Raw genomic sequence first — 17,207 nt, 5'->3', positions numbered from 1 at the left:
GGCAGAGGCAGGCAGATCTCTGTGAGTTCAAGTCCAGCCTGGTCTACACAGCAAATTCCAGGACTATGTAGACCCTGTCTCAAACAAAACAAACTATAGAGTCATAGCAAGTCTGGCCCAGAGTTGGTATTGATAAGAGTCTGGAGCATTGAAATAGACCTGTTGGTTCCCGGTATTTAATCTTCCGTGTACAGGACCTGTTTGTGTGGGGCAAGTCTGACAAATTTCACCATCGTACTGGTAACTTTTTTTTTTTGAGAGAGGGTCTATGTAGAATAGGCTGAACTAAAACACAGAGATCCTTCTGCCTTTGCTCCATGGTGCCATGAATAAAGGCATGCATCAATCCCCATGCCTTGTGGTGCTTGTAAAATTTTACTCTATTAACACTTTGCACATAAACCTGGAGAATAGTAGAGAAGCAGCCATGCAGCTCCCCCATCTCACTCACGGTAGTGGGGGCAGGCTGAAGGCTGCTCTGGATGGCAATTCTGCCTCAAGCCCTGTGGGCAAAGGGCACACTAGCCTGGTCTCCATGTCCCTCCACCCTGACTTCGTTCTGCCGAGTCACTGACACCAGCAGTGGGGTGGGGACGCTACATCACGGCTTCTAGAAAACTGCAACTTTCCTTGTAGCTGAGCTACAGGGCCCAGTAGTTTAGTGTCTTGTCTGAACATCTGATGCTAGGCTTCCACTCACCCAGCCTCAACATGTGCAGCCAAGATGTGGCTCACCCAGTCGTACTGACAAGGTAGTGATTCTTGTAATATGCTTGACTCCAGCTGTCAAGAACCTGGGGCTCTGATAAGCCAGCAATGACAGGGAACACCCCCTGGGGATGCAGACCTTGAGGTTAAATGAGCAGGGCTGCTTCTCCAGCATGAATCCCTTGACTAAGCCAGAATGACAAGGCAGGACAAATGATCTTCAGGATTTATTTAGACAAGGAAGCTGTCGATCTGAACAGGAGGGGAAAAGGAAAATTTAAAAATCTATAGGAAAATGGTCCCCAAACCCCCACCCCTCAGCACATCACAGGGTGCTGATTATGCCTTGCGTGTCCTTGAACAATCTGTCAGACAGCCCAGAGACCTGGTGTTGACTCCCCAGGGTGTACGTGTCCTTTAAAGTTAGTCTGAACTGCACTGTGTGAAAGGCTCATTGACATGTAACATGTATGAAAACTGACAGCCCCCAAAGGCTTTGCAAAGCGGAAGGCTCACAGCAGCGAGTTCACAAAGCTCTGCAATGTGGAATAGCTGAGACTCTGGTTGGTCCTATGGTCCTGGTGGGAGGACACTATCTACCGAGTGGGGCTGCCCTGCTGACTGCGGGAGCCACCCTGGGAAGGCTACAGCGTCAGCCGTCAGCTCGTGAGGCACTGAATGACAGAGAAAAGGCACAAGTCCCTGTACAGGCTGCTCACTTCCACACTGACTCACTTAGTGTTCAGCTTAACCAAGTTGAGGCTGAGCCTGAGTTTATCCTACAGCTGAATTTGAGAGGACAGTGGAAGAAGCTTCTTACGAAAGTGCTGTTTTCAGCTTTAGTGATTTCTGAAAATTGTTGGATTTTATAAAATGCCTTCCAGTAAATCAGTGAGTCTATCAAGAGTGGGACTTTCCCCACAGGCCTGCAGTAAACTGTTAGGTGCAGCTGGTGGAAAGGAGCCCATCCTGCAGGTGGTCTCTGGGAACACTGCTTAGGCCGTGAAATGCTTTGGTGAAGACTGCACAGTTAGGGGCACATTTGGAAGACATGGTGGTGGACGGTGGTGCAGAGGTGGTGGGAACTGGTGGCAGCCAGTGGTTCTCAAGAGTCCGCCTCATCCTTAACTTCAGTGATTCTGTCGATGGACTTGAGGATTTCAGCAACAAGGTTCAGGGTCTCTGCTCCAGACACCAGCTGCCTGAAACAGACAGATACCAGGGCCATTACTCGAGCTGTGCAAAAGCAGCCAGCGAGAGATCTAAAGGAAAGGGTCCCAGGCAGAGAGAAAGTTCCTCAGATCAACCAAGATTTGGCACACTGGACTTTGTGTGGCTGTCCTCAGGCCCATGTGCGTGTGCACTGGCCAGCTACCCTGGGTCTAGCAGGAGAGCTCAGGGATAGCAGGTACAGATGGTGGGCTGGAAGCCAGACAAGTTCAGTAGAAACTGATTCTGAATTTTGCTCTTTGCCTAAGCCAAGGTAGTGGTGCAGTACTCTCAATGATGTGGGGAGCAGTCACTGCAAGCCACATTCCTAGATCTGAGGGGAACTACCAGGGGGACTGCTATGCTTTCATGTGTCAGATAACTGCACTTTGACAGGTGTGCAGGCTGCAGCCTTGGGAGTGTTGAAACCGTCATCAACTGACTAGTGCACAGTGTGCTCACTGTGGCGGTCTTCTGGATAAGGGGGAAGTTATATCATCCCTTTTAGTCAGAGCTGCAGGGTCTGTAGGTCAAGGAGCTGAAGTCAAGCGGTGGTATCATGCACCCACATCTCCCAGGTAAGAAGGTTCTCTGGGGTTCAATTCCCAGTACTCACAAGGCAGCTCATAACTGCCTGCAATTCCAGTTTCAGGGGATCTGAAACCTTTACACAGACATACATGCAGGCAAAACACAAAGGTACATGCAATAAAAATAAATTTTAAAAAATAAAAATCCTGCTGGAGAGATGGCTCAGCAGTTAAGAGCACTGGCTGCTTTTTAGAGGTCCTGAGTTCAATTCCCAGCAACCACATGGTGGTTAACAGTCATCTGTAATGAGATCTGGTGCCCTCTTCTAGCCTGTAAGCATTCATGCAGATAGAACACTATACAAAATAAAAAATAAAAATCCTGCCTGGCAGTGGTGGCCCACTCCTTTAATCTCAGCACTTAGGAGGCAGAGGCAGGCAGATCTCTGAGCTTGAGGTCAGCCTGGTCTATAGAGTTCCAGGTCAGCCAGGGCTACACAGAGAAACACTGGCTGGAAAAACCAAAATAAAAATAATAATTAAAAATAAAAACCTAGCCGGGCGGTGGTGGCGGCACACGTCTTTAATTGCGGATCTTTGTGAGTTCAAGGCCAGCCTGGTCTACAGAGTGAGATCCAGGAAAGGTGCAAAGCTATACAGAGAAACCCTGTCTCGATAAATAAATAAATAAATAAATAAATAAATAAATAAATAAATAAATAAATAAATAAATAAATACATACATACATACATACATACATACCTAACCGGGCGGTGGTGGTGGTGCACGCCTGGCGGATCTCTGCGAGTTCAAGGCCAGCCTGCGCTACAGAGTGAGTTCCAGGAAAGGCGCAAAGCTACACAGAGAAACCCTGTCTTGAAAAACAAAAAAACAAAAAAGCCCAAAAAAAACCAAAAACCTAAATTGATAATGTGTACCTTTAGTCTCAGAACTTGAGACACAGAAGCAGGGGATCTCTGTTAGTCTGAGGCCAGCGTGGTCTACACATAGTTCCAGAGCAGCCAGGGCTACATAGTGAGACTCTGTCTCAAAATAATCTCAAAAACAAGCCAGGTGTGGTGCATGCCTGTAATCCCAGCACTCTAAAGCAGAGGCAGACGGATCTCTGTGAGTTCAAGACCAGCCAGGTCTACATAGTTCTAGGCCAGTCAGACGCTATATGGTGAGACCCTGTCTCAAAAACAAAAGACTAACCCTGCTTGACTGCCTATAGTGTAAGCTAGCAGGTCAGCCAGACCACTTAGCACACTTCCCTCCCTGGTCTGGTCAGACTGTAGAGCTAGAACATCTGACAGCCAGGCCATCCAGGGACTCACTTTATGGACGCGTGTGCACTGTTCATGACAACATGGAGGTTCTGCAAGGCCACATCGGTGTTTTGCTTCACCACTGTAAGGCTGGCACCCTGGCCTGACCGCAGGGCTTCATTCTCTCGCTTGAAGTTGGACAGCTGTGCCTAGAAAGAGGGTGAGAAGTCAATGTTACAAGGCACGCCAGAGGAGAACCACTGCATCCTTCTGAAGAGGCACAGACATGCACACGGGGCTGAGCCCGGCCCTGATCCACTCACAACAGGTGCTTCTTGCCCGGTAGCTCAGGCTGGTCTTAAACTTATGACTATTTGTAGATGTATCCAACCGTCTTATTAAATAAGAAACACAGAAACAATGTAAAAGAGAAAGCCGAGAGGTCAGAGCTCAGAGCTAAAATCTCACCCTTCCGCCTGCGGTGTCCCAGCTTCCCGAAAGAGAGCTACTTCCTGTCTGTACGACTTTTTTATAGTATTATTGTTCTGCCTTCTCATTGGTTGTAAACCCAAACACGTGACTGCCTCGTCACTGTCTGAATGTACAGCCCCCTAGGTCTTAAAGGCATATGTCTCCAATGCTGGCTGTATCCCTGAACACACAGAGATCTATGGGATTAAAGGCGTGTGCCACCACCGCCACACTCTGTCTATGGCTCTAATAGCTCTGACCCCCGGGCAACTTTATTTATTAACATACAATCAAAATCACATTTCAGTACAATTAGAATACCACCACAACTATTCTTTTGCCTCAGCCTGCTGAATGCTGGGATTATAAGCAAACATCACCATGCCTGGCTCACAGTTTGTTTCTTCCCTGAACTCACATCTATGGGACTTTACAAAGGAAAAAACAGTTAAACCCTTCTCTCTACTTACCTGGAGCAAATTTATTTCCTGTTTCAGCTTCATGACATGATTTTCTGCTTTCACAGCCCGTTTCTGTGGCCCCCAAAATAAACACAATACACATCACTGAGGCTGTCAGTACAGGACACTTAGCTCCACAGATAGCAATCAACTATATAACCTCCCTTCCTGGTTACTCTGCCCATGGACACCCATCCCTTAGGACCTGGGCTCTGCCTCTGCTCACCAACAGCACTGGGGACCACCCACCCCAAGACACCACCTGTTTACAGTATCAGGGTATGCTGGCCTACCACAGAACACATACTCAGCATGGTGAGAGACTCAGGGTCCAGCTGTGGACTCTGGCAACAGCAGCAAGTGCCCTGTCTCAGCAGCTTCTTGTCCCCTGCCCACTACCCCAGAGCAGAGCCCCTCCGTACGGTCATCAGTTCGAGGTTCTGTTCAACTTGCTGGACCACCGACTCCAGGTCATGGAAATCACTCTCCTCCTTGATCATCTTCGCTTCCAACTTCCGCTCAAGCGTCCTCACCCTCAGTAAAGGAAACACTGAACTGAGTTCTCCAGGCCACTGGCAAGGATGCCTCCAACAGCACGTTAGCCTGATTAACTGGAGAAACCAACCCACTAGAGCCCATGGATGGAGCAGCTGCCTCGGGCAGCCACACGGCGGCAAGGACCTCCAGCCATTGCTGCTCCATTGGACCTGCAGCCATTGCTGCTCCCAGTGGAAGGTACAGATACCATTTTCTCAAGCTCTGCCAACCAAGACAAAGTTCAGCTGGCTTGTGTCTGTTGCTTAAAACAGAACACAAAAGGTGTGTTTGCTGCTCTAAGGTTTATGGATGACAAGCAGCTAGGTACCTCATCCCTTGGAACCAGGTTCTCTGAATGGTAGAGAAGGTTTGTAAGGTGATGCCTAACTACAAGTTTACATACATTTCTGTTTGAGTTTCAGAGAAGCTCTGAACCTCATTAAGCTTTCTTCTGAGCTTAGAATTTTCATCTTTCAGCTGTAGAGGAAAAAAAAAAAAAACCCTCATTAGACACCCACACTACTGTGGAACATACTTCTGTTCTGGAATATTTTCTTTGGTCGGTCTGGAGGTAGAACCCAGAACCTTGCATTTGATGCAGGGCTGAAGTGTGGAGACACATCCCGTTTGCTTATGAAATATCTTTCTGAGGCAGCATCTCCTGTAACCAGGTTGCCCTCTAACATGTTTCTATATAGCAAAGGGTAGCCTTGAACCTTCACTTTCCAAGCGCTAGAATGACAGCTGTGTACTATGTACCCAGCTCCAGAACTTAAATACCCCACCCTTCACCCTTACAGAGAAGATGACTGTGGCAACAGACTCGAATGTTCCTAGGTGACTAGTTTTAAAACCTTCATTTAAGACGTTCAGCAGAATGTCCCCAGGCCAACACTTCCAGCAGACCATTTCTTTATTCTAGCTCATGCCTGCCTGCCTCTGAGGTCACCACAGTACTTCCCAGCCTGCTATACTAACAACCAAAACCACCCAAGGGGAGAGTTCCCCGTGGAGAAATTCCATTTTCTTTCTTATTTTTCAGGACCCAGGCCCTCCCAAGTGCTAGGAAAAATGCTACTACTGAGCCCCTCTCTAGGGAAATTCTACAGCAGGCTATTATGTGAATAACTGTCTTGTGTTTGGCATTAAGCCCAGGCCACCCAGGAAGTGGATGGCTGCAGCTTTTCTCCGGAACACTGCTCGGCTGTGTTCGGTGGCGCACAGCCCTCACTTACTGCTTCGTAACTTATCTGCAGCGTCCGAAGGTGTCTGTCTCCCAGGGACTCCCCGTGAGCTGCGAAGTCTGTGTTAGGACTCCCCGCTGGAGATGCTGGGGAGACCCTTGAGTCAGTGTCACTCAGCGTCCATGGGGGCAAAGACTCAGGACCTGCCAGCTCCGATGCGTTGGAAAAAAAGGAAAGGTAGGTGCCACAGGGCGATGAATTCTCTGTGGCCCTAGAGGAATGAGTCTGCTCCACAGCAGATGGCAGGTAGGCTTCATTCCATCCATCTTCCTCCTCATCATCCTCCAGGTTGCTGGCTCTTGTCGGGTCTTCAAAAAACGGCTGCTGATATTCCAGGCCATACCCCACGGGCTGGGAGGCAGGGGAGCTGTGGTCTAGTCCCAGTGGGTGCCTCGAGGCTTCCTAAAAACAGTGGAGATAAACATTTCGACTTGCAAGCCAATGCTCAGCCTTCTTTATGCTCAGCTTGCACAAAGCAGGCCTATCTCATCTACCAAAGGGGCCAGGCAGCTGCTCCCCCAGTTTCTCCATCAGCAGCCACAGCTGTCCTGCTTTGCTCCCCACACTCAAATGTCTGTCTCCAAAGCTGTAAGTTAGAAGGGATGTCGTCAAAGGCAACCACCGACAGCTTCCCAGGTGTACCTTCGGGTAAATTCGACTGTTGGTTGTGTCTTCTTTTGATAGGCTGAGGTTCTTGGTTTTCAGAAACTCTTTGAAGGAAAACGGATTGGCTTCTTCAAGGTCTTCAAGTTTGTCACCTGAAATAATGGACACCGCAAAGACTGTTAAAGGGTCCGACCACATCTCATGTCTCCACCACATCTCAACTGTGACTCAAAGAAGGCTACAGAACAAGAAAGCTGCCCAAAGAGGGTGGAACAGGCCTGCTTTGGCTTGCTCTCACCCCTTGGCCTCCCCCAGATATCCCTTGCTACCTTAAAAAAAAAATGCTGTGCCAAAGATCAAATCCAGGGTCCCCACACACATCCAGGCAAACTGGTCTACCACTGAAGCTCTCCAGTGAATCTTCCAGATGGCTAAGGCTGACTTTGCTCCACACACTCAGTGTGGGCTAAAGGTTACCCCTGTAGGTGCTTCAAAGCTTCTGAGATGCCAGAACTTCTCAGTACCCAGAACTACTCCATGCCATCCCTTCCTCTGACCTTTTCTCCAGGTACCCTTGTTGACCAGCCTCTGCCTTTCTCCACACCTACCACAGTCCAGTTACTTATGTGGGTCTCTTCCAGGTGCCGGCCTGAGTCAAGTAGATTCCTGTGACTTGTGTCCTGCTGACTCTACAGGGCCCTTTGATGATATTCTCCACCTCCCAGGCACCTCTTGACACCTTAGGTTATCTTGCCCTCACACCCAGTCTCCAAATCCTTGGACTTCTATCTCCACTGATCTTTTGGGCTCCAGGTACACCCATTAAACCCTGTCATTGACTGTCCATGGCCAGACCATGCCTGGCACCGTTTCTGAGGAAGAGGACAAGAAGAATCACTGAGCTACTCTACCTCCAAAGCGCGTCTCATGGGCTCCCGATGGACCTTGCTTAGTACATTTCCCCTTTCCATAGCCAAAATCTGCAAAGAGACATTATCAGCTCACCGTAATCACAGCAAGCCTTATGACTGCAGCATTTGTCCAGGGAGGTGAAGACCGCAGACCGCCTGACTCCCACTGACTGGCCCTGGTCTGGGACTAAAAGGATGTCTCCTGAAGCTGGGCGCAGCAAACTACACACTCCTGCGCCCTCACGGCGCAGGTGCCGATGAAACGCAGACCCACTAGGTCCAGCCCCTGGCCTCTCCCAATCCGGTGGGCTGAAGTGGTCTCCAAGCTCCACCGGGCACTGACCTTCCTGCCTTGGGGCGGGCGGGCGGGCTGTGGGGAGGGCTCCCCGCGCGGTCCAGCTCCGCACTGCGGCCGGCGCCCCGACTCTCACCTGTGTCTCCTACCGAAGCCAGCACCGGGCTGGGCACATAGCACATAAACGTCGGCCGAAAGCCGAAGAGGTGGGGGTGCAGATCCCCGCCATGGGGGCGCTCACAGTCTAGCTGGGGGAGACAAGACCGGCGCTCATAGAACGCAGGAGCTGTAAGCGACAACGAGAGCGGCTTCACCGCGGGTCGCCTCCGCCCGCGCCCCCCGACCCGGCCTGGCCCCAGTCGCGTGCTGCTCACCGTCGGGAACCACGAGGCTCCGCGTCCTCGATAGTGGGGGCGCGCCCGGACGCCGCGCGTAGCCTGACATCGCCGCGCCCTAGCCCGGCCGCGACCCCATGGCCCACCGAGCCGCTGCCAGCCTATGCCCGATCCGGCACGGCCGGCCGGAAGCCAGCGCCGAACGCCGCGGGGCGGGGCCGGAAGCGGAAGTGACCGCAGAAGCGCGGCGGCGCGATGGCGACGGCGGTGTGGGCGGCCGCGCGGTTGCTTCGGGGCTCTGCGGCTCGGTGCGCGCGGCCCAGGTAAGTCGAGGCGCGACCGGTCGGGAAGAAGTGGGGACTGGGGGTGCCAGGCGCCCTAGAGAACTGGAAGAGGAGAGTAAACCCTGGGGCAGAGCGCAGGAGCGTTGGGCCTGGAGAACGAGCCCCAGCACTGGAAGTTGTTTGAAGGGGTTGGTAGTAGAGTCAGCCGGCTGGGGTCTTCTAGATCCAAGGGCAAGAGTTCCTGAGGGGCAGGGCTGGCCCAGGGCCTTACATGCGGGGAGTGGTTTTTTACACAGACTGCTGTCCTGAATGGGCAGTGAAGACCCAAAGACCTGGGGCTGGAGAGATGGATCAGCAGTTAAGAGAAAGTACCGATTGCTTCTTTTGGGTTTGGTTACCAACACCCACATGATGGCTAACAGCATTCATAACTCCACTTCCAGGGGATCCAGCGCCCTCTTCTGACCTCCTTGGATACCAGACATGTATAATTATTTTTCTGTTAAAAAGGACCCAAAGATCTGAACCTGCTTGCCTGAGGTCCTGTGGCAGAACCTGGATCCATGGCTCTTACACATTCTGTTGAGGCCCATGGAGTAAATTCTACTGAAGACTTCCCTGTTGACTTCTCACATGTGCACGTGCGTGGTCACCACTGGTGCATGTAACTGGCTGGTTGCTCTGTTGTAGGTTTGGACCTCCTGCACACAGACGGTTCAGCAGTGGCGCCACATATCCCAACATCCCTCTCTCTTCTCCCTTACCCGGAGTGCCCAAGCCTGTCTTCGCTACAGTTGATGGACAGGAAAAGTTTGAAACCAAAGTTACGACGCTGGACAATGGACTTCGTGTGGCATCTCAAAATAAGTTTGGACAATTCTGTACCGTAGGAAGTAAGTTCTGTTGGCATGCTGAGGTGGGCTCTTCGGTTTGACAGCTGTAATTACTGTGTCCATCGTAGACCACTCACAGGGGAAGCTTGTTAATCTTGAAAACTTACCCAAGATGTGAACAATGGCCATAGGAGGTGGTATGTAAGGCATGCCCCTCCCCCATTTTACTTTTGTGTAATTCTAGAAGTTTCCATTGTGTATAGGATAGGATTCCATAAACATTAACTTGTGTGTGTCTGTAAGACTGTCACCAAGGATAAAAGATGTGTTCATTGCCCCCATGTGATGATGACTGGTCAAGATACAACCATGGTCTTGAAAGCTTTCTGTTGACTAAATATGGTTTGAATATCTGACATAACCTGTCAATTTTCTTCTTCTTACCAGTTCTTATTAATTCCGGATCACGATATGAAGCAAAATATCTCAGTGGAATTGCTCATTTTTTGGAAAAATTGGCATTTTCGGTCAGTGTAATTTTTGACTTCAGTTTTTCTCTTTTTAGAACTTGTATTAATTAATGATTCAGTTGTGAAGTTGATGCTAAATCGTAAAAGACATAGGAGATAATTTTGTGTGTTTAAAAGCAAAAGTAAACTTTTCTTGCTATTTCTTGGATTTTGGATTGCTTACTTAAGCTTTCTTATTTTTGTAGTCTACTGCTCGATTTGGCAGCAAAGATGAAATTCTGCTTACGCTGGAGAAGCATGGTGGTATCTGTGACTGCCAGACCTCAAGGTGTGTGTCCGTGTGGAACTATTCTCTTCATTCTTGGTCCTGTCTATCTCTTGGAGCCCCTCGAATCCGAGAGGCTGCAGAGATTAACAGCGGGCCTGATGGAGTGCTGAGGATACAAAGCATGCCATGCTTGTTTCTTCCCTGACATCCTGTGAACTTGTAATTGCCCAGCCTTGACCTGTGAGGAATGCTAAGCTAGACAGCAGGCCCCTGACAGCTGTCTGAAGCTGGGCATGTGTCCACGTGAAGCCAGTCTTCATCTGGACCAGCTGGGGAAGCCTGGAGAGAGGGAGAACCAACTCTGTCTGGTTCCGCAGTATCTGTGGAAAGCCTCACTGTGGACATTCGTGGCTCCTCTGGTGTAAACCTGCCATTGTGGCTTATTTCCATCTAGAGACACCACCATGTATGCTGTGTCTGCTGACAGCAAAGGCTTGGACACTGTGGTGGGCCTGCTGGCTGACGTGGTTCTGCACCCCTGCCTGACAGGTGTGGCTCTGGGCTGGGTTCTTGGGGGGGCTTTGGAAGGGCTGTAACTGAGGGAGGGCACCGTTGGAGCTAGCTACTCATGTGTCAGTCATTGGAGGTGGCGCCAGTGTTTAAACAAGTTGTACAGATGCTTAGTACTTTCATACATCTCTCTGAAAAGTTAAAGGGTTTATTGAAATTCTGTTTGAGAAATGCCTTTTATCCTGTGTGTAAAAACACTCTATGTCATCTATGCCTACAGAAGTTTCCCTTGCATGGTCTCCATTATTCCCTGGCCTTGCAAATAGCAGGACTTGGAGATTACTATTAGGAGGATCCTGGAGGGAACAGCTGCTGGTCCCCTCCAGCTGCCCTTTGCAGAGCAGCCTGGCCTCATATCTCCGGCTGAGGAATAGAACCCTGACTCAGTTGGTGTCTGTTTCCTAAGCGCCATCACGCCCACCTTGTGTCGTCACAGGTGTGTTTTGGAACAGACAGCAGATGAGGCAGCTGAGCTTGGAGCAGGTCCAAGGGGCCGCAGAACAGAGCACGACAAGAGGCCGGGGTCCCTAATAGTCTTCTGGCATGCTCCCTTTCATACACAGGTGCTCTAAGGCTTTCCCTAGAAGGTGATTACATCACCTGCCAGGCCGTGCTGCTCAGGTGTAGTGCTGCTGCCTTCCACCCTGTTGGTTCAGACCAAACCCGTTTGGATTCTTACAGATGAAGAAATTGAGATGACAAGGATGGCTGTCCAGTTTGAACTTGAGGACCTGAACATGAGACCTGATCCAGAGCCACTGCTCACCGAGATGATTCATGAAGTAAAATAGGAGCCCACATGTGCTTCTTCTCCCTGATGTTGGCCTTGCAGGTGGCGAGGCTTACAGAGCAGGCTTAGCTTCTTAGTTGTTTTTGGAGACAGTTGCTATACTGTTCAGGTTTGGTCTTGAACTCATAATCTCCCTGCCTCAGTTTCCTAAGTGCTAAGATAGGCATGTGCCACCTCTCAAACAAACAGAGCCAGACCATAGATCACGCCCAGCCTTTTTGTCACGGTTGTGGCTATAGACCATGTTGGGGAGTCTTGCCTTGGGATCTGCTGTTTTCTTTCCCACTTTTGTTTATTCCCCTTCTGTCTGCCTCAGGCTGCTTTTAGGGAGAACACAGTGGGCCTGCACCGGTTTTGCCCTGCAGAAAACATAGCAAAGATTGATCGAGAAGTGCTGCATTCCTACCTGAAGAACTACTACACCCCTGACCGTATGGTGCTTGCTGGAGTGGGAGTGGAGCATGAGCACCTGGTGGAATGTGCCAGAAAGTACCTCCTGGGAGCTCAGCCTGCCTGGGGAGCTACTGGGGCTGTGGACGTTGACAGATCAGTGGCACAGTACACTGGAGGGATCATCAAGGTAACTCAGCAGCAAGACTCTCAGGGCTTATGCCATGTATCCTCTGGATATTGCTTTAATGGATGTGTGTGTGCTTCCCCCTAGTCTATAGTCCAGCGCTGACACTATGAGGATGTCACTTGTTTAAGGCAAGAATTGACAGGGCTGAGGTCACCTGGTGTCTGGTTGAGTGTGGCTATTTGCTTAGTGGCAGTTTGCCAGTCTTGCTGATGACACATGTCTGGTTGGTTACAGGTGGAGAGAGACATGTCCAATGTCAGCCTTGGCCCAACCCCAATTCCTGAGCTCACACACATCATGGTGGGATTAGAGAGCTGTTCCTTCCTGGTGAGTCCCAGTATAGGTCGGGTGCATCAGGAGGGCCAAGGCACTGTGGCTGACTGTTGTCCCTCTGCATTCCATAGGAGGAGGACTTCATCCCCTTTGCTGTGTTGAATATGATGATGGGAGGAGGGGGCTCCTTCTCAGCTGGAGGGCCTGGCAAAGGCATGTTCTCTAGGCTCTACCTCAACGTGCTCAATCGGTGGGTATTGCTGGGCTCCTGCTGCTGTCTCTGCACTGCTGTGTGCATGGACTGTGCTGACACCTTCCAGCCATCCTGTCCCTTTACTCAGACAATATATCCCCTCCCAGGCACCACTGGATGTACAATGCAACCTCCTACCACCACAGCTATGAAGACACGGGCCTCCTATGCATTCATGCCAGTGCAGACCCAAGACAGGTAGGTAAAGGCAGCACTGTGTCTGTACAGCCCTCAGCCCTCACTTCTCCACATACACTCCAAAGCAGTACCACAGCTCTGGGGATGCTGGCAGGGGTATTCTTGAAGTCAGCAGGCCAGTGCTTCAGCTCACACCCTTATCTCATGCTCCTTTATAGGTTCGAGAAATGGTGGAAATCATCACCAAGGAGTTTATCTTGATGGGCAGAACAGTAGATCTGGTAAGGCCTGGAGCATCCCTTGCACTCTGATCCACCTAAGTCTCACACCTGAAGGAGCCACAGGCTGAGCCATTCTCCTGTGGAGCCTCCCCAGTGCTACCCCAAGGCAGTCTGTCCCCTCAGTGGTTCTTATAGAATGACCATGAGTTAATGCAACATTATACAAGATGAGCAATAATGTGGGGTCTTTTCTAGACCTTTCTTTGGCTCCATTTTACGTTGGAACCCAAGTTTTTTTTGTTTGTTTGTTTTTCTTCTTCAAGATGGGATTTCTTTGTGCAGCCCTGGCTGTCCTGGAACTCTGTAGTCCAGCCTGGCCTCGAACTCAGAGATCCACTTACCTCTGCCTCCCGAGTGCTGGGATTAAAGGTGTGGCCACCACGCCTGGCTTTAGGTTTTTGGTATCTTAATAATTGGAAGTTTTGTTATTTCTTGGGCCAGAGCTCATAAAAGCAAGGTGGTTTTACATGTGTTAGTTACAGGTTGGCATATCACAGGTGCAGTGGATATGGTGGAGGATGTATTTTGCCTTTCCTTCTTTCTCCATAATGCATGTTTCCTTCAGTGATCACATGCCACATACTGTCTTTTTAAGGAAAAAAGGCAGCATTGTTGAAAAAATTAAAATGTGCTTAAAAATTAAAAGCGCGGTGGCAAGGCAAGGTAGTGCATAATTTGATTCCAGCTCTCAGGAAGTGGAGGCAGAGGTCATGAGTTCAAGGCCAGCCTAAGCTAATGTATAAAACAAACCAAAGTCTGGGGGTATGGCTCAGTGGTAGAGAGCTTGCTAGGTATGCTCAAGGCCCTTGGTTCCACCCCCAGCACAGCCAAAATTAATGCTCTACTAATAACTTGATAAAGTGCTTTCCACTAGTGTCAAATCTATTTAGGATAAATTTACAGTATTATTTGCCTGAAATTGTACAAGTGACAAGTAACTTATTTTAAGACAGATTCATAAGAGAGCCAGGCTGACCTCAGATTTGCAGTCCTCCTGCCCCACCTCTTCCTGAATGCTGGCCTTGCAGGGGAGTGCTGACATACCCAGCTTGATCTTCCCCTGGTGGTCCTGATTCTTTGGTACCATATTTGAAGTCCACACCTGGCCAGAGGCTCAGCTGTTGATTCTGCTGCCTCCTCATTACTTCCAGGGCTAGTGATCTGAGTCCTGTGTTCAGGACTGAGCAGCCAGAGTCTGTTTCATCAACATCCTCTGTTTTCCTGTGTAGCCAAGTGTGGCTTCCTAATGCATGTTGCTTTCCTGTGATTCAAACAGGCAGCAGAGATTAGGCATGGGCCTATCTCGGGTGTGATGAAGGCCTTTCTAGTGCAATTCCTCCCATGCCCAGGAGGTGTACCAGACTGGAAACCAGACAGGGAACAGCATCTCCACTCTGCTCATCTTTGGGCTCATGGAGGCCTTTTTACTGGGACATGTTCAGGTCAGCCCCTCTGCCAGCTTGAGCCAGCTATAACACTGGTGGTGTTTGACTCTCAGGTGGAGCTAGAGCGGGCCAAGACACAGCTGATGTCCATGCTCATGATGAACCTGGAGTCCAGGCCTGTGATCTTCGAGGATGTGGGGAGGCAGGTGTTGGCTACACATTCAAGAAAGCTGCCCCACGAGCTATGCACGCTCATTCGTGAGTACACACAAAAGCCTGGGTTGGGCTATTTGAGACTGTCCTGGAGCAGACAGACAGATGGTCTGTTGTCTGCCACACCACAAGTTCTGCTTTCCCCAACAGTCTGGCAGGGAAGACCAGGTAGAACTCAGACTCTGTTCTCAGCTCCATCCTGTACCAGGCCTAGGCTCCTTGGCCCTGGGGACTAGGTGGTCCTAGCGGTGGAGCGGTGTCACTGGGTTTGGACACTGCGCACTGCAGACTCAGCCCTGTGGTTCAGGCAGTGTGTTTCATGGCTTGTGTTTAATTTGCCTGTAATTTTCTGGAAATTGAGTGTGAAGCTTGGTACAGAACTGTAGGTGGGGGCAGCTTGGGTACTGTCACCTGTCCTTCAGAAGACACCCTAACCATCTGCCTGGGCTTGGAATCCTGCAGGTCTGGGACAGGTGCTTGTCCTGGCCTCATCTTCTCTAGAAAATGAGCTGACCTGGTTGTGGTTCTAGAGGATGGATTGCTGGGACCCCTTCTGAAGGCTGGGCTGTGTGTGCATGGCTGCCATGAAGCTGTATCACTGAGGGAGTAGTCTGGATTTTTTTCTTTAGACTGGAAAAGTAGACTTTTGACAGCCCACTGTCTAAACATGAGATTCCTGATGGGGTGACTATGCCCTCATTGTTGGATTGTTTAAGTCTCACAGACTCACAGCTCACATTGACCTCAAACTCTAGATCATCCGGCTCGGCCTTCTGAGTGTGCATCACCCTGTGTGGCCACCCTTGTGTTTGAAAATAGTTTTTGCTGCTGCTGCTGCTGCTTAGGGGATTTGAGACAGGGTCTTATGTATTATGTAGCCCAGGCTGGTGTTGGTCCTGATCCTCCTGCCTCTCCCTCCTAAGTGCTGGAATGACAGGTGCACACCATCCCACTCAGCATGGACATAGTTTTAAGTCACTGTAGTTCCTTACCTAATGGAAACTTATCCTGACGTTGCCCTGACTCACCCTTGGTCAGTCCAGCTGCCGCTGAGCTTCCTGGATCTCTTAGCAGCCCCCACCTCCATCCCCAGTGGTGGAGATGATGGAGATCAGGGCTCCTCAGCCTGCCTTTGTGGCCTGCACACACAGCCTGAGATGGAGATGGAGGCTCTTCTCTTCCTCACCGCCTCTTGCTCTCTGTTGTAGGCAATGTGAAGCCAGAAGATATCAAGAGGGTTGCTTCCAAGATGCTCCGTGGGAAGCCTGCTGTGGCCGCCCTGGGTGACTTGACTGACCTCCCCACCTATGAGCATGTCCAGGCAGCGCTGTCTAGCAGAGATGGGCGCCTGCCCAGGACATACCGGCTCTTTCGGTAGAGTCCCTCCAGGGCCCTTGAGGGCAGGCTGCGGAGTGCTTCTGTGCATGTTATTGTTGGTGTGGACACTGCGTAAGGATGGCGTCTCTGTAAACAGTGCCAACAGTGAGACTGAAAACGTGAATGAAAGTTACTGTTGCCACTGTATCCGTGTCTCCCAAACACAAGTGGCTTTGCCTCCATCTAATAAGTGTTCTTTACTGAGTGCCTGTCTGGCCACTAGAAATTCTGAAGCAAGGAAGGCTGGGGAGTAAGGCACAGGCTTGAGGTCAGATCAGAAGCCCCAGGGCTCCAGGGAGACAAACCATTACAACCTAAAGCACACAGGGCCTCTCCATTGTTAGGATTACAGGCACCGCCATACTCATTTTTTTTTTCCTTTAAACCGGATCTCACAGCATAGCCCTGACCCGCCTGGAACTCAATATGTAGACAGCAAGCTGGCCTCAAACTCACAGAGATTCTCCTGCCTCTGTCTCCCAAGTTCTGGGATTATAGGCATGTGCCACTGCACCTGGCCTGCTCATTTTTAAAGCTAAGTTCCTGAACAAGCCTGATGGTATTTAACAGCTCCCAGTTTTTTGAGATGGAGGTCTTACTTAGCCCTAGCTGGCCTGTAACTCAATATATAGATGAAGCCGGCCTCACAGTAATCTTCTTGCTTTGACCTCAATTACTGGGAGTCCAAGTATGAGTCACTATCCAGTTGATCTCACAATTATTTACAAAGCCCACTTTCTAGTTTCCCACCTCATTTACACTAGCTTAAATGTTTGCAACTGAAATTTCCTGTCTAAATGTAATGGCTGTCTAAACGGAAATGGTCATCACTGCACTTTGTCCCCTATCTCTAAGACTTGATGTTCTTCATCTCAAGTCAAACTTCAGATGTTCAGGATTACTTCAGTCTTTTCTA

General features: G+C 50.1%; 2 protein-coding genes across 7 annotated transcripts; one reads left to right on the top strand and one right to left on the bottom strand.

Annotated features, from left to right (window-relative positions):
- Nucleotides 1–922: 922 nt before the first annotated feature.
- Nucleotides 923–8,782, bottom strand: Entr1 (endosome associated trafficking regulator 1). Of its 5 annotated transcripts, none has more exons than XM_037204676.1 (10): nt 8,616–8,782; nt 8,378–8,527; nt 8,041–8,133; nt 7,072–7,187; nt 6,421–6,831; nt 5,589–5,662; nt 5,071–5,182; nt 4,658–4,720; nt 3,786–3,925; nt 923–1,910 (listed from the first exon to the last, which is right to left on the bottom strand). In XM_037204676.1, exons 1-10 carry the CDS (start codon nt 8,683–8,685, stop codon nt 1,814–1,816), a joined length of 1,326 nt encoding a protein of 441 aa, XP_037060571.1. In that variant the 5' UTR covers nt 8,686–8,782; the 3' UTR covers nt 923–1,813. The 5 variants fall into 5 exon arrangements, with proteins under 5 accessions (XP_037060571.1, XP_028724666.1, XP_037060572.1 ...); XM_028868833.2 differs by lacking the exon at nt 8,041–8,133 and adding an exon at nt 7,947–8,015; XM_037204677.1 differs by lacking the exon at nt 8,378–8,527.
- A 27-nt stretch (nt 8,783–8,809) lies between these two features.
- Pmpca (peptidase, mitochondrial processing subunit alpha) lies at nt 8,810–16,496 on the top strand. Of its 2 annotated transcripts, XM_028868831.2 has the most exons (13): nt 8,810–8,899; nt 9,551–9,753; nt 10,141–10,220; nt 10,409–10,491; nt 10,886–10,980; nt 11,683–11,783; nt 12,108–12,371; nt 12,606–12,698; nt 12,776–12,894; nt 13,005–13,095; nt 13,254–13,316; nt 14,815–14,959; nt 16,123–16,496. In XM_028868831.2, exons 1-13 carry the CDS (start codon nt 8,832–8,834, stop codon nt 16,290–16,292), a joined length of 1,575 nt encoding a protein of 524 aa, XP_028724664.1. In that variant the 5' UTR covers nt 8,810–8,831; the 3' UTR covers nt 16,293–16,496. The 2 variants fall into 2 exon arrangements, with proteins under 2 accessions (XP_028724664.1, XP_028724665.1); XM_028868832.2 differs by lacking the exons at nt 8,810–8,899; nt 9,551–9,753 and having other exon boundaries at nt 10,165–10,220; nt 10,888–10,980.
- Nucleotides 16,497–17,207: the final 711 nt, after the last annotated feature.

The sequence above is a fragment of the Peromyscus leucopus genome, chromosome 4 (genome assembly GCF_004664715.2).
Source record: "Peromyscus leucopus breed LL Stock chromosome 4, UCI_PerLeu_2.1, whole genome shotgun sequence".
Lineage (NCBI taxonomy): Eukaryota > Metazoa > Chordata > Mammalia > Rodentia > Cricetidae > Peromyscus > Peromyscus leucopus.
The sequence above is the reverse complement of the archived record's forward strand: the minus strand, read 5'-3'. Positions and strand labels throughout refer to the sequence as shown.

What these genes read in the sequence shown, in the direction of transcription:
- Entr1 (XM_037204676.1), bottom strand. Translation starts at nt 8,685, where the DNA reads ATGTCAGGCTACGCGCGGCGTCCGGGCGCGCCCCCACTATCGAGGACG. An exon ending in TAAGGCTTGCTGTGATTACG is followed by an intron (nt 7,188 to 8,040) that starts GTGAGCTGATAA and finishes CCATTATTTCAG; the next exon opens with GTGACAAACTTGAAGACCTT. An exon ending in AGTGCACACGCGTCCATAAA is followed by an intron (nt 1,911 to 3,785) that starts GTGAGTCCCTGG and finishes TGTCTGTTTCAG; the next exon opens with GCAGCTGGTGTCTGGAGCAG.
- Pmpca (XM_028868831.2), top strand. Translation starts at nt 8,832, where the DNA reads ATGGCGACGGCGGTGTGGGCGGCCGCGCGGTTGCTTCGGGGCTCTGCG. An exon ending in TAGAGAGCTGTTCCTTCCTG is followed by an intron (nt 12,699 to 12,775) that starts GTGAGTCCCAGT and finishes TGCATTCCATAG; the next exon opens with GAGGAGGACTTCATCCCCTT. An exon ending in CCAGTGCAGACCCAAGACAG is followed by an intron (nt 13,096 to 13,253) that starts GTAGGTAAAGGC and finishes GCTCCTTTATAG; the next exon opens with GTTCGAGAAATGGTGGAAAT.